General features: G+C 32.9%; 1 protein-coding gene across 1 annotated transcript; it reads left to right on the top strand.

Moving 5' to 3' along the window:
• Nucleotides 1–1,267: 1,267 nt before the first annotated feature.
• LOC114329004 (delta-latroinsectotoxin-Lt1a-like) lies at nucleotides 1,268–14,809 on the top strand. Its single transcript, XM_028278015.2, has 2 exons — nucleotides 1,268–1,542; nucleotides 8,902–14,809. The coding sequence occupies exon 2, from the start codon at nucleotides 8,960–8,962 to the stop codon at nucleotides 13,349–13,351; it is 4,392 nt and encodes a 1,463-aa protein (XP_028133816.2). The 5' UTR covers nucleotides 1,268–1,542; nucleotides 8,902–8,959; the 3' UTR covers nucleotides 13,352–14,809.
• The last annotated feature ends 895 nt before the right edge of the window (nucleotides 14,810–15,704 follow it).

Genomic DNA, 15,704 nt, shown 5'->3' with positions numbered 1-15,704 from the left:
CGATTGTGTCGATTTATCTTGATTTGACCTTGAAATGACCTTGAGCTAGACGTGAGAGAAGGTAGCGGACCGCGGATTCGTGATCAGCGACCCTAAAAACCCCCTAATATACTTTTTCAGAGCGATTATCGATTTATCTTGATTTGACCTTGAAATGACCTTTACCTGATGTGATAGAGATCAACGGATCCCGGATTCGTGATCAGCGAACCCAAAAACCCCCTTATCATATGGTTTCGTCAAATAGTCGACAGTTTATTTTTTTTATAAACCTGTGTAATCTCTTTTAAATATATCTAAACCTAAGTTAAACATTGTTGGTATGAATTTACAATCATTTGCCTTAAAAAATTAAACTAAAGTCTGTGTGATGTAGATAGATCGGATGTCAGTAGACGCCTACGGAGTTCATTGGCATCGCGCACGTTTAGTTGGGTCCCTAACCCATTTGGGTGCACTGTCACTTTTTTACTATAGTTGACACTAAAACGATGTATGGCATCTTTGATGGATCCTAAGGGGATATCATGCTGAATGATTTCCTTACTGACATAGTTACTGACAAACAATAGTTCGTAGTACAGTGGAACCTCGATAAGTCGGATTAATCGGGACCGCGGCCGATCCGGGTTATCGAAAATCCGGGTTAGCCGGATAATATGGTAAAATTTAATAAAACACATAAATAATAAACAAATACACATTATAATTGCAAAAACATGAAATCGTATACATGGTACATCTAAATTATGTACAGTTGTATACAGTATTGTTTATTTCTTGGTAAAAAACTCAATCAAAGTGAAAAAATGTTTGTTTTGTCTGATAGAAATCGGTCCGAGTTATTCGGACTTCCGGGTTATCGGAGGCCGACTTATCGGCGTTCCACTGTACTTTATTTTGGAACCTCTGCAAAATGGATATGTTGGAGTTGCTAGCAGTTCACCATAACTGGATGCCGTGGCCGTAGGTCCACACAGGTTTTAAGATTGTTTTGTATAATAATATTTTATTGTTTATTGAGAGTTTTGATCTGCGACCGATGAGCCAATACACTTAGAGTTATAGAGTCAAGAAAGAAAAAAAAAGAAGAAGTATTTTTTTTAAATTCGCAATACACCTATGGTAATTGATTGGTACAAAAAACTTTAAGCGTGCCACAGGTTCATTTTTTGCGTTTATTCCCTACGTGTGTGGATACCTTTACTATCGTATTTATAATAACAAAGGTCATAACATTTCATACCAATTGACCAGCTTGTAGATAACATTTATTGAAACAATGAAAGACGAAGTCTCACAAGACATTTTGAATGTTTAATGGACAAAATATAAATATTTTTAAATACATGTTATATGAGTGTACCTACATAATATAACAAAAATAATACAGTTTTAGATTGAAATCATTTACGTTTAGAAAGAACAGATCTTCAGAAAATTTTTTTTCCAAAAGTGAAAGGTATAGCTCATATTTATATTTTACAGAACAAAGAAGGAGTCAGCCAAAACTATTGGGTTATCAACAAATATTAAACACAAGTAAGATATCTTTCAATGTTTTAGGGGAAAAATCAATTTATATTTTTTAATCAATTTGTAGATTGCTGAAGTCATTGACATGACCACAATATTACAAAATATTACATTTCTACATATTAGATACACTCTCAAATAAGGAAATAAGATTTTTCTCGTGACCATAACCCGGTTAGGCAAACAACAGATATTTTAAATGGTATAATACAGGGTGGGGCATTAGGGTGACAAAGTCCAATTACTCGTTTGTCGTAAGAGATACAAAAAAAAGTTATTTAGGTGAAAGTTGGGGCACGGATAGAACCGTAATTTAAAAATATTTTCAGATATACAGGGTCACCCGTATTGACAGGGTGACACAAAGTTATGTTTTTTTAAATGGAACACCCTGTATATTTTTATATTTTTGGATTCTCCTCGATTTCTTCTTTGTCAAAAACAACGTCAACTTTGTCAAAACAACAAAATGTAGGGTTTTGTAATATTATACGTGGTAGATTAAAAGATAATTACGTTTTATTGTTAATTTCTTAGCAACATTCACATACCCTGTAGAATTGTAGTGATTTGACATTAAAGTTTCTATTTATGGTCAAACAATTTTTAATATAGTCTACTATTGTTAAACATTAATAATATAGCGAAAAGTTTAATTTTAATATACAGGGTTGGTCAAAACTCGAAATGAGTATTTTCTGAGTTTTCTTAAATAAAACACCCTGTGTTTTAGTATTCTAATGAAATGATATTTTATGGTACTTTCTTATTTCTTAAGCATTCCCTATACCTAAGTGCTTTAATTTTTGAGTTATTCGTGATTCTTTAATCCAAACATTAATTGCTACAAAAATTACGTGAAATTTTATTAGGTGGCTGTGCAAATATTCAATCAAAAATAATTTTTCAAAAAAAAGTAGATATTAATCTAGACTGATTCTTAATTTATTAATATTGGATGAAATATCCAAATACCTACGTAGTTAAGATTGTTGGTTCGTAAAATATGAATAAAAGCATACAAGATTCTACCTAGTTGGCTATGACGATAAATTTGATAAAACATATGACATTATACTATTTTTATAGCTCCAGTTGCTTTGTTACCATTACTAATATTAATTATTTTAATAAGTAACTGATGAGTAACTGATTAAAATGGTTTTGTGGTAGGAGAGTATAACAAAAATGGACTACTAGCAATAAGAATTTTTCATCAGCAATTCCCTGATAAACGAAAACCAAGAAGAGAAATTTTTGAAAGTATACTAAAACGGATTCAACGGACTGGATACTTAAATTACGAGAAACCTGATCGAATAAAAACTATTGTAAATTAATAAAATTAATTAAATGTAATCCTTAGTGTAACTGAGGATCTGCATATTAGGAAGAACGTTCTTATAATCTAACTATCTAGACCTAGACTGTTCAAATCGTTTTAGTGTACTTCCAAAAGTTTCTCTACTTGGTTTTCGTCTATCGGGGAATTGCTGATGAAAAATTATTATGGCTAGTAGCACATTTTTGTTATACTCCCCTAGCACAAAAACAAAATTGATCAGTTACTCATCAGTTACTCATTAGAAAAATTCATATTAGTAATGGTAACAAAGCATTTGGAACTCTAAAATTAGTATAATGTCAAATGTTTTAGCAAATTTATTGTCATAGCCAACTAGGTAGACTCTAGTATGTGTTAATTAATATTTTACGCACCAACAAACTTAACTAGGTAAGTATTTGGATATTTCATCCAATATTAATACATTAAGGATCAGTCTAGATTAATATCTACTTTTATTGAAAAACTATTTTTGATTGAATATTTGCACAGCCATCTAATAAAATTTCACGTAATTTTTGTTACAATTATTGTTTTAATTAAAAAATCACGAATAACTAAAAAATTAAAGCACTTAGGTATAGGGAATGCTTAAAAAATAAAAAAAGTACCACAAAATATCATTTTATTAGCATACTAAAATACAGGTGTTCTATTTAAGAAAACTCAGAAAATACTCACTCCGAGTTTTGACCAACCCTGTATATTAATATTAAGCTTTTCGCTATATTATTAATGTTTAACAATAGTAGACTATATTAAAAATCGTCTGACCATAAATAGAAACTTTGATGTCAAATCACTACAATTCTACAGGGTGTGAATGTTGCTACGAAATTAACAATAAAACGTAATTATCTTTTAAACTACCTCGTATAATATTACAAAACCCTATATTTTGAGAAAGAAGACATGGATGAGAATCCAAGAATGTAAAAATATACAGGGTGTTCCATTTAAAAAACATAAGTTTGTGCCACCCTGTCAATACGGGTGACCCTGTATATTTGAAAATATTTTATGTTATGGTTCTGTCTGTTCCCCAACCTTTACTTAAATAACTTTTTTTCGTATCTCTTACGACAAACGAGTAATTTGACTTTGTCACACTAATGCCACACGCTGTATATGTTACCGGCCAAACCCGATTTCAGGATAAACTAGTTTGGCCTAGGCCAAACTAGTTTGTCCCAAACGCGTTAGGTTAAACTAGTTTGGCCTAGGCCTGAACGTGATAGGATAAACAAGTTTGGCCTATTCCAAACTAGCTTGTCCTAAACGCGGTAGGATAAACTAGTTTAGCCTAGGCCACAATGTGACGTAATAGTGACAGATGACGTTGACGTTACAGAGCCACTTTGACCGGTAATTTTAAATGGGACCTTATGGCAAGTAATATCTCGTTTGAAAGCTATTGAAAACACCTATTTAATCATACTAATTTTGTTTGGGTTGAAGTTGATTTTGGGTTGATAAATGGAAAATTGAAGTTTTGCGCTTAATTAATAGAGATTCAAACGTCCGCCTACGGTTATTTGTCAGAAAAGTTGACGTTGACGTAAAAACAACTAGAAAAACGTCAACTTTTTGACAAATAACCATAGGCCGAGGGTTGAATCTTTATTAATTGACCTTGATAGTGTGACGTCAAAACGTCAAAAAGGTTTCCAAACAAGCAAAAGTTTGACGTCTGTCAATTGATTATACACGTGATTTGTGTAATCATTTTTAATTTTATTTTGTTTTAACAATTATCTGCACATTTTTTTCTAAAGACACAATCCTTGTTAGTCATATCAATCATCATTGCTTTTAATTTTATAAATGTCCTTACACAAAATTAAGGATTTACACACTACATAGTACTTACTGCGTTTCTTCAGGTTCTTGACCAGTCCTATTTGGAAATATGGTGGGAAATATACTATGAGCATTGATTACAATCACGGGTACCCAACACATTACCATTTTGTAAAAATTAAACATCCTACAAAAATATATTCCAGTTTTATAAACGAAAACAAACACCACGTGTGAATTTTTAATTTGTTTGGCAATTATTCCAGAGTAGCCAACATTGATTTGACGTCACGACTATCACGGTCCATTCAATGCGAAACTACAATTTTATATGTATCTAATTTATTAATTTTAATTTATTTATTTATTTTTTTCGTCTAATACTAAAGCATTTGAAACAAAGGGTCTTGTGGTGTTTAAAATATGCTCACAATTTCAAAGCGATCGATCAAATAGTTTAAAAGACATTTTATTTGTTTTTACTAAACTAAAAATTAAATTTGTTTGCAACCATATAAATAATGAACTTACAGTAATTATGCGAGTATTTTTTGAAAAAAGAAGAAATGAAAAATTATTATGCAAAAACATGTCGATTTTTTGCTTATAACTTTTTAACTATTGCCTGCGAGAAAATGATCGGAAAATCGATCAGGTACATTTCCCTAGAAATCTATTCTACAAAAAACCACTGATGTTTTATTATTGGCCCAAAATTTTATTATAAAAAGATTTGGAAATAGTAGTATGAATAATAGCATAGGTAGTACCATACAATTTAAAAAAAAAACACCTAGAATATGCAAAAAAAAGGCATTGTGCCTATTAGGGATTGCAATCCAGCAGCGTTTTCAGTCCAGCTGGATTTTTGCAAGATTAGCCTGAATCCAGCTGCATCCAGCGCGGATCCAGCAAAATGTGGAATCGAAATAAAAACACGATTTTGGGCGATAAGACGATAGTCTTATCAAATAAACGTACTTCTCACAGAGCTGCACGTATAGGCTACAGAGAAAGCCCTTTCGGCCTCTACGCTGGTCGATTTTAAGGTCATTAAATAGGCATAAACCATGGACAAATGATCGCTTTTCTCTCCTTCGGTCTCATAAACGGTCATTCCTTTTTTAAAATCTTTTCGTAATCTTTTTGAGAACCAGTTTTTTTTTATAAAAATTTTCTCTCTCTCTCTCGTTTCAGATCAATCTCAAGTTCTTGTTCTAAAGTAAAATTCAAGGGCTCCGAATTAGCTGGCCCGTCTTCTACTTCCATTATGGGTGGTTCGCCAAAATAAGCGGCATATTGTGTAACTCGCTTTTTTCTTAAGTCCTTTACATACTGCGTTTCAAATTACGTTGCCAAAGTTAAGTTATACAATAGATGAATTACGCCACTTAACATTAATTTAAAATAAAGTATTTTTACAAGCATTTTATGCAATTTTAATGTCAAAATATCAACTCCGAGGCTGTAACCCACCTTGTTTTTTGATCTGTTTTATAGTATTACACACTGAAAAGTTACAAAAGTGCAGATTAGTTTATCAATAATTAATTAAAAACCCAATGTAATTTAAAACTGTCAAATTAATAACTTTCATTTTTAAAATTAAATCATAAAAATCTACTACTAAAAACTGTAATCAACTTTCTGCATCAACACCGAGGCTTCATGAAAATATATGAAAATTTAGGCCAAACTGCACTATACTGTATGGCAGGCAGCTTGACAAGAGAGGAACGCTTCAGTCTAACCCAAATTGTGGAAGAAAGTGGACGAACATGATATCGTTAAGCGATAGAAAATTTTTCAAGTTGTCTTAAGCTAAGCGTATGTTTTTATACAGTCAACACTGAAGCCTTCGTAAAAACTTAATTTTGCTAATTTTTTTAATATGTTTTTCTTTTAAGTATGCGCTATAAAGTTTTTTGACACCCTATGAATAAAGCAGAATTATTTTTAATATTTGTAGAAAGAAGATTTAAAAATGTATGAAATCATCAACACCGAAGCCATCAACTCCGAAGCCCAGTCGTGCCTCGGAGTTGTTGAAAGTGTGTGAGTGGTCCTTCTTAACCCGCGAGTAGTCGCGCGGTGAGATATAATCTCAATTTTTATCTATTTTCGCGATAACTTGATGAAAAATTTTGCAATTTTGAAAAAATTTCGTAAGTGCCTCGAGGAAGGGTGTAGTAATGCGTAGGAATTGTTTTTTTCTTCTTCTTCTTTTTGTGGAATTTATGGCTTTGGGGAGAGCAAATTAGCTTTAACCCGCGAGTAGTCGCGCCGTTATATAGAATCTCACATTTCATCCTTTTTCGTAATACAGTAAAACCTGTCAGTAACGGCCACTAAAAATGAAAGAACTATTGGCCGATATAGAAAGTTGGCCGCTATTGCCAGTTTTTGTAGTCTACATATAATTGGGAAATTTTTAAACTGGACGCTAGGACAGGTGGCCGATGTTGGCAGGTGGCCGTTAACACAGGTTTTACTGTACAGTAAAATTTGTCAGTAACGGCCACTAAAAATGAAAGAACTATTGGCCGATATAGCCAGTTTTTGTAGTCTACATATAATTGGTTTGGAAAATTTTTAAACTGGCCCTTAGGACAGGTGGCCGATGTTGACAGGTGGCCGTTAACACAGGTTTTTTTAATAAAATTGTTAGAAATATATATTTTCAATATAAAAAGTAGATAAAAATAGTACAAAATAAAAATTTGTTTTAAATTCGTATTTTGAGATAGAATCTCACACGCGACTATCGACGTTACAGAAGTGAGCGCGACTACCCCCGGGTTAAACTAAAAAAATACAATTTAAATTTAGTCTGATATAGGAAAAGGGTTACTGGGTAAGCTCTCAAGATGTTTCGGTCGGTTTGGTAATATTATCTTCTTTTTATAGAAAATGGCTCGTATACACTGGAGTACGACAGAAAAATGAAGGCGAAAACCCCCAAAATCGTTAAATAAAGATTTTATGAAAGAAAGTAATATTTTATGCAGCTATGCTTATTTCTGTAAGAATATACCATTTTGGGTAGTCTTCTCTAATATTGATAAAAGAGACATCTGTCTATGTATGCACATTATGTGAAAACATGTAGCTCATATGTGGAAGCGGATAACAAATCATTATGTTGCGCAGAAAAGACAGAAGAATGTATAGAAAGGAAATGCCAAGATTGTGTTCAAAAGCAGATTAGATTTTTAAAGTTTAATGGAGAATAAACGGCTACACATTGGAAAGTTTTGTTAACACGAAGGCTGGTCTAAATCAACTCCGACGCAATTGATATTTTACCTATTTTTCATGTTTTTCTGTAGTAGTTCATATCAAAATGAAAGTGTTTTGTATAGTTTTATTACATACCAATTTTTATTTAATTGTTACGATCATAAATTTCAATTAAAAGAGAATTACGTCAACACCGTGGACACTTAGTCAACTCCGAAGTCACATTTCCGTTTTTCGGAAAATATTTAAGAATGATCTCTGCTGGTATCATAGGAAAGTTGAATAGCTCATTTTATAAAAAATATTTAAAAATGAACTAATTCTAAACCATGTTTTAAATTAAATTTCTCTACCTCGAAATTGCCGTCTATTTTGGCGAATCACCCTTATGTCCTTTTGCACGGGTTCCACAATAACTTGTTTATTTATAGGACTCAACAAATTTTTCATCTCTCGTCACATTGCATTATTTTTCGGCATGAGGAATTACCAGGATTGTTTAGGTCTTCGTCAAACTTATTTTGATTTTGTAAGAACATTAATATACCTGTAATTTCTGAGAGGCGCCGTTCGGCGATTCTGTTGCGTAGTGCTTCCGATAACTCGGCACTAAGGCTAAAGTTCTGGCTATTTAGTTTGTCTAAGACAATTTTCATGGAGATGTCTGCCCTTATTAAAGTGGGCTCTCTTCTGCAAAAAGCTTCTACAGCCTGTTTCAAGGGTTGAAGAGTGGCGATCAAGTCATTGATTATGGACCAAACGCCAGCAGGGCCACTTGCTAGCAAAGAATTTTATCGCAGAATCAATGTCTATCAACGCTTTATCGATGCAAACTTTTAGGCTGTAGAAACGTTCCAGCCTACTGAGCAAACTGTTCCACCTGATACTGGATCCAGCAATTGCAATCACTAGTACCTATAATCCGTACTTTAGTCATTACTTACTTTACACATGATAGTAATACGATTTATTTTTTGTAGGTGCACAACCAATAACCTAACCATTTTAATAACATTCGAGTAAGAGGTGAGTTAAAAAATGGGGACAAAAGCAATGACTATTGTTCCTAAATTCTTAAAAAATTCAATAGACATTTTAGGAGCAATTGATGATGTATACGACATATTCCAACTGATAGGTATAATCCCAGATGAACACATGGAAAAAATGGAAGAAATTCTTACTGCTGTAGAAAAAAATTACGAGGCTATTGAAAACGTGGGCAAAAAAGTTGACAGAAATTTTGCCGTGACAGTGGCCATTCACAACGTTGTTACTAAGACTCTTTCAGTTCTGGAAAAGATGAGATGGGAAATGCTACAAGGGTTCGAGAAAGTTCTTAATAGCCTAGAGGAATTAAAAACAGAAGACAAAATCTCGAATTTGGTAAACTTCATTGATGACTTTAACAGGAACACTGAGATGCTGATCCCATTATCCCCTGAAGAACGAGTGATGAAGTTAGATGGAAATGATGGAATTTTAAAACAGTTAAACAAAGCAGTGGATACGAAAGGAATTTTAGATAGTAACCTAAATCATATTATTAATGAAAAGCTGGCAATTCCAAAACACCAAAACGATGACAGCGCATTTTCTGCATTGAATATTTTGTACTATGGTGTCCAAACGTACGTTTCAGTGTTATGTTTTAATCTAAAGCAATATTGTTATCTCATAGATTATTATTACAAAAAGGGCAATATCTATAAGTATAATGAGTCTTTTGACCGGTTACAGTCATCTTTCCACCACATTAAACAAAGACTTATAAGTACAACAGGTAAAGTACAATTAATTGATAAAGTTAAAGATATTCTGAAGCAAGTTTCTGAGTTAAGATTTGTCCGGAATCAGGTTAATGATGTATTCAATACTTTAGAGCAACGCATACACTATTTAGATGCAATATCAGATAATGTCAGAAACCTCATATTGCCCATCGATGTTTATCAACCAAATAAGCTGTTATCAAGTCCAAATTTTGAAAACTCTAAAATACAAGCACCTCTAAATAGATGGATTTCCAATAATACAGTCAGTTATGCATTACAGTTTGAGCACAATAATACCTACACCAAAATAAGTGAATGGTCTGAACCGGTAACCATTCAAGATAAGGCTTGTCCACTTCTTAACATTCCAGTGGATTTTAAAAGAAGAACTCGACTCATTTTTAGAAAATTTAATAATGAAATTCCTGTGTTTGTAGGAAAAATTACTCAAAAGTATGAGACGACGTTTAGAGACATTAACAGGGACATTTATAATGCAGCTATGGATTCAAATGAAGAACTAGCTATAGACAGAATTAAACTTCTGATGAAGAATGGAGGTGTTCTAAATGAAACCTTTGAAGATAATAGACAACCGATTCATGCAGCAGCTCAAGTTGGTAATATTGATGTCATTAAATTTTTACTAAATCATCAAAATGTGAGCATTAATAGTCAAGATGATTATGGTTATACGCCCATTTATATAGCTGCCGAAGCTGGGTACCACAATTTGGTCCAATTCTTAATAGCTGCTAATGCTAGCGTTAACGTAAAAACAAAACTTAAAAAATTGACACCTTTACATATAGCTGCTTATAATGGAGATGACAAAACTCTTAAGGTCTTGTTAAAGTCTGAGGAAACAATTATTAATGTAGAGGATCAAGAGGGATTTACCCCTCTTCATAGTGCAGTATTTGGTGGTCCACTTGTGCTAAAATCTTTGATGTCTTGTAATGAAACAATGGTTAATCGTAAATCGAAAGCCAATTTAACAGCTCTACATTTGGCAGCTATTAACGACTATGACGATGTGACAGATATGTTAATTAACAATTCCAACATTCAAGTAAACTGTGAGACTGAGGGAAATTTTACACCTCTACATTTCGCTTCATCTTTGGGAAATTTAAGAACTGTTCAAGTTTTGTTAAAACATAAAAACGTAAATGTTAATGCAAAAACTATCGATAACTTAACTGCGCTACATTTGGCAATTTCATCTAAAAGCAATGATGTAGTTCTAGAACTTTTAAAAAATGAGAAAACCGATGTCAATATAAAATCAAGCACAGGTGTTACAGCTCTTCACCTGGGAGCCATACGTAACGAACATGAGATTGTTGGAACATTAATCAAGAAAGGGGCAATGTTGGAAGACAGGACTCAAAATCATCTAACAGCTATGCAGTTAACTGCGATACATAATATTGAAAATGCTTTCAATATTCTGATCGATAACGGTGCAGATATTAATTCTAAAACAAATGGTTCATCCATCTTGCACTTAGCAGCCCAATATGGCCATGTTAACATTACTAGAATCTTATTTAAGAATTGTGCCAATTTTAGACAGTATGACAATTCAGGATTCTTACCCATTCACGTAGCTGCTTGGAATGGAAAAATTCCTATATTGGACATCATATTAGAAGAATTTCCAGATATTGTTGACATTGTGAGTGGCGATGAAACCAAACGTTCGTCTTCTTTACATCTGGCATCGGAAAAAGGATATATGGATGTTATTAGATATTTAGTAGAGAAAAGGTGGGCCGGTATAAATATACTAAATGCAAACGAGGAGTCGCCAATGATGGTAGCTGCTAATAAGGGATATTTTGATGTTGTTAAATACTTTTTTGATAGAGAAGGAACAAACATTAACCAAAAAAATATATACGGTGAATGTCTTTTGCATTTGGCATGCCTGTCAGGAAATGTAGATTTCGTCGACTACATTATACCAGTATATAACGTAACTTATAATAGAACTTCCTACGAAGACGCTTCTTTGCATTATGCTGCTCTATCCGGGAATTTAGACTTGGTGAAATATATAATTGATAAAGGTGTTAATCCAAATACCGAAAATAGAGGATTTTACACACCGCTGACATATGCAACATGGTACAACCATATGAATATTGTTAAGTACTTGGAAACTAAGAAGACTGAGTATATGACGCCTCGAGCAACTGGGAATATTCTTAAAGCAGCAACATTGTCAGGCGATCTGGAAATGGTGAAATATAGTTTTAACAGATACGGCTTCGATGAATATGCTTTCGCACTTGCTGCTGATTATGGATTTTTAGATATAGTTAAGTTCTACGTACAAAAAAATAGTAGTCTGCAATTTTATTACAACTCTCTTCCAATCCTTCATCGAGCGTCCAAATCAGGAAATCTTGAGCTAGTAAAATACTTAATCGAAGAGAAAAATGTAGCAATAAATAGAGAATTTTCGTTACTCAGATTGACGCCTCTTAGTTTGGCTATTCTATCGGGAAACCTGGATCTTGTTAAATATTTTACAGAAGAGAAGAATGTTACTATTCTCAACCCTTACCGATATACCTTATCTTCACTGAGCTTGGCTGTTGCTTCGGGAAATTTGGAAATGGTTAAATATTTTTTTGAAGAAAAGAAAGTTTCTGCGGAATTTTCACATGGTTGTTCGATTGAAAAGGAAATTAAAAACTTGGGCACATACCATTCAATTAGCTCATACACGGATTCGTCCATTAATGTCTTTGCTGGATTTTTTAATAACGGATTTGGAATGCAAGCTGTTCTAAAGTGTGCTACAGGAAAAGGATATTTAGACATCGTTAAATATTTTCTGGATAAAAGGCACATTTCAGTTGATATTAATGATCTAATGTTTCGAGCATTAGACGGTAAAAGATTGGATATGGTAAAATATTTTGTAAATGAAAAGAATGTTAATATAGACATAAAAAATAAAAATGGAAAGACGTTTCTAGATGTAGGTGTCGACGTTTTTGGAAAATCGATCTTCTATGGCGCATTAGATCGATTTAATACAAACAAATCGAAATCTTGTGCAAAAAAACTAACAAAAGTAGAAGTAATTAAACTGAAGAAGCGCTCAGTTGTTTCTGATATGTCCAATCACCAACAGGTTCGAATAAGCAACAAAGACGTGGACAATTGTTATTTTATTACAAAAATTAACAATGCACTGCAATGCATTACTTCTTTTATTTATCCCAGAATAGAAACAAATACTACCAGCAGTGTACATGCTTCAGAATACAGCAATGATTTTAATAGCAATCTCCTTTTACTGGACCTAGTTATTAGAAAACTGAGTGGAAAAAGATGTATTTTAAAAAATAATATGGAAATTTCAGCAGCTGATGCTGAAGCATGTGCTTTAAACATCATAGATGCAGTTGAAACGATTCTTAATTCGTCTGCTGATGATTTGTTACAGGGTTCAAATTTAGATTTTTTTAAATTGTATATGGACATTAAAAACTCTTTAGTTAGAGGAGAATTGTTTGAAATTCACGACTTCATCTTTTTCAATTTGGACCAATATCTCTCAGACAATACTACAATAAGAAATTTTGTCAATGAAACGATATATAATGAAATTAATAATATAATAAATAAATCTTAAAAATCTTAAACATGTTTCATTATGTTCTGAAAATCTGTGGTCAAACTTATATCACATATACAACTTTTAAAAATGTATATTTTGTATTTTTAGATATAGTTGTTCTACGTACAAAAAATAGTATGCCGCAATTTTATTACAACTCTCTTCCACTACTTCATCGAGCATCTAAATCAGGAAATCTTGAGCTAGTAAAATACCTAATCGAAGAGAAAAATGTGCCAATTAATAAAAAATTTTCGATATTCAGATTGACTCCTCTCAGTTTGGCTATTCTATCGGGAAAACTGGATCTTGTTAAATATTTTACAGAAGAGAAGAATGTTACTATTCACAACCCCCACCGATATACCTTATCTTCATTGAGCATTGGCTGTTGCTTCGGGAAACTTGGAAATGGTTAAATATTTTTTTTTGAAGAAAAGAAAGTTTCTGCGGAATTTTCACATGGTTGTTCGATTGAAAAGCAAATTAAAAACTTGAGCACATACCATTCAATTGGCTCATACACGGATTCGTCCATTAATGTCTTTGCTGGATTTTTTTATAACGGATTTGGAATGCAAGCTGTTCTCTATTGTGCTACAGGAAGAGGATATTTAGACATCGTTAGATATTTTTTGGAGAAAAAACACATTTCAGTTGATTTTAATGACATTATGTTTCGAGCATTAGACAGTAAAAGGTTGAATATGGTAAAATATTTTGTAAATGAAGAAAATGTTGATATAGACATAAAAAATAAAAATCAAAAGACGTTTCTAGATGTCGGTGACGGTGTTTTTGGAAAATCTATCTTCTATGGCGCATTAGATCGGTTTAATACAAACAAATCGAAATCTTGTGCAAAAAAAAACTTGACAAAAATAGAAGTAATTAAACTGAAGAAGCGCTCAGTTGTTTCTGATATGTCCAATCACCAACAGGTTCGAATAAGCAACAAAGACGTGGACAATTGTTATTTTATTAAAATTATTATTTTATTGTTATAAAATTAACAATGCACTGCAATGCATTACTTCTTTTATTTATCCCAGAATAGAAACAAATACTACCAGCAGTGTACATACTTCGGAATACAGCAATGATTTTAATAGCAATCTCCTTTTACTGGACCTATGTATTAGAAAACTGAGTGGAAAAAGATGTATTTTAAAGAATAATATGGAAATTTCAGCAGCTGATGCTGAAGCATCTGCTTTAAACATCATAGATGCAGTTGAAACGATTCTTAATTCGTCTGCTGATGATTTGATACAGGGTGTAAATTTAGATTTTTTTAAATTTGTATATGGAGATTAAAAACTGTTTAGTTAGAGGTGAATTGTTTAAAATTCACGACATCATCTTTTTCAATTTGGAACAATATCTCCCACACAGTACTACTATAAGGAATTTTGTTAATAAAACTATATATAATGAAATTAACAATATAATAAATAAACTTTAAATCTGAAATATGTTTTAAGCTTCGAACACACCATCTATCCCTCGACTCTCTCGATATCGGTATTCATCGTCATCATCCATCAATCAACCAATCGCGTCCACTGCTGGACATACTCCTCCCTCAGTTCTCTACACTTGTTCTCTTATAACCAGTTTCCCACTACACTTTTTACGTCGTCGGTGCATCTAGTCGGTAATCGTCCTCGGCTTTTTTTAGAGTTTATTCCATGATTCGTCTTGTCCATCTTGTGTTTTAGCTGTCCAGTTCCACTTAAGCGTCGTGATTCTTTCGATATGACGTCTTGAAATCCTGATATTTGCCTGATTTGTTGGTTTGTTATGTGATCTCAATCCCGTGGTTTAGAGAGGAAGTTAAGATAAAATGTGAAGAAAAGAAGAAAGCCTTTTTACAATACAGAACGAAACAAACACAACAGGCATACAACCACTACAAACGAATCAGAAACGAAACGAATACTTTAGTGAGGCAAATAAAAAGGGAGAACTGGCCGAGTTTCTCAAAACAGATGGAACACGACTTCTACGGAACATAAAAAGAAGTATGGAGAATGATCAGAGGGCAAAGAAAGGAGTTGAACGAATTAATAAAAGCGAAACACATTCAGAAGGAAACATGGGCAGACTACTTCCGATCTCTATTTGGTAAAGGCGACGATAATGAACCACCAACACCTGAAGTTACAACAAACGAAGAAATAAACATCGAGGAGGGAGAGGTAAAGGAAGCATTAAGAAAATTAAAAAATAGATAATCTCCAGGAGAGGACAGAATATCGAACGAACTCCTAAAGTACGGAGGACAAGATCTAACTAAACAACTATTAAAACTAATAAAAAAAATAATAGAACAAAACAGAATACCACAAGAATGGAGATCAAGCAT

The sequence above is a fragment of the Diabrotica virgifera genome, chromosome 9, assembly GCF_917563875.1.
Source record: "Diabrotica virgifera virgifera chromosome 9, PGI_DIABVI_V3a".
NCBI classification, from domain to species: domain Eukaryota; kingdom Metazoa; phylum Arthropoda; class Insecta; order Coleoptera; family Chrysomelidae; genus Diabrotica; species Diabrotica virgifera.
The sequence above is the reverse complement of the archived record's forward strand: the minus strand, read 5'-3'. Positions and strand labels throughout refer to the sequence as shown.

Bases quoted from the DNA above. Each gene is read 5' to 3' on its own strand.
- LOC114329004 (XM_028278015.2), top strand. From the start codon at position 8,960: ATGGGGACAAAAGCAATGACTATTGTTCCTAAATTCTTAAAAAATTCA.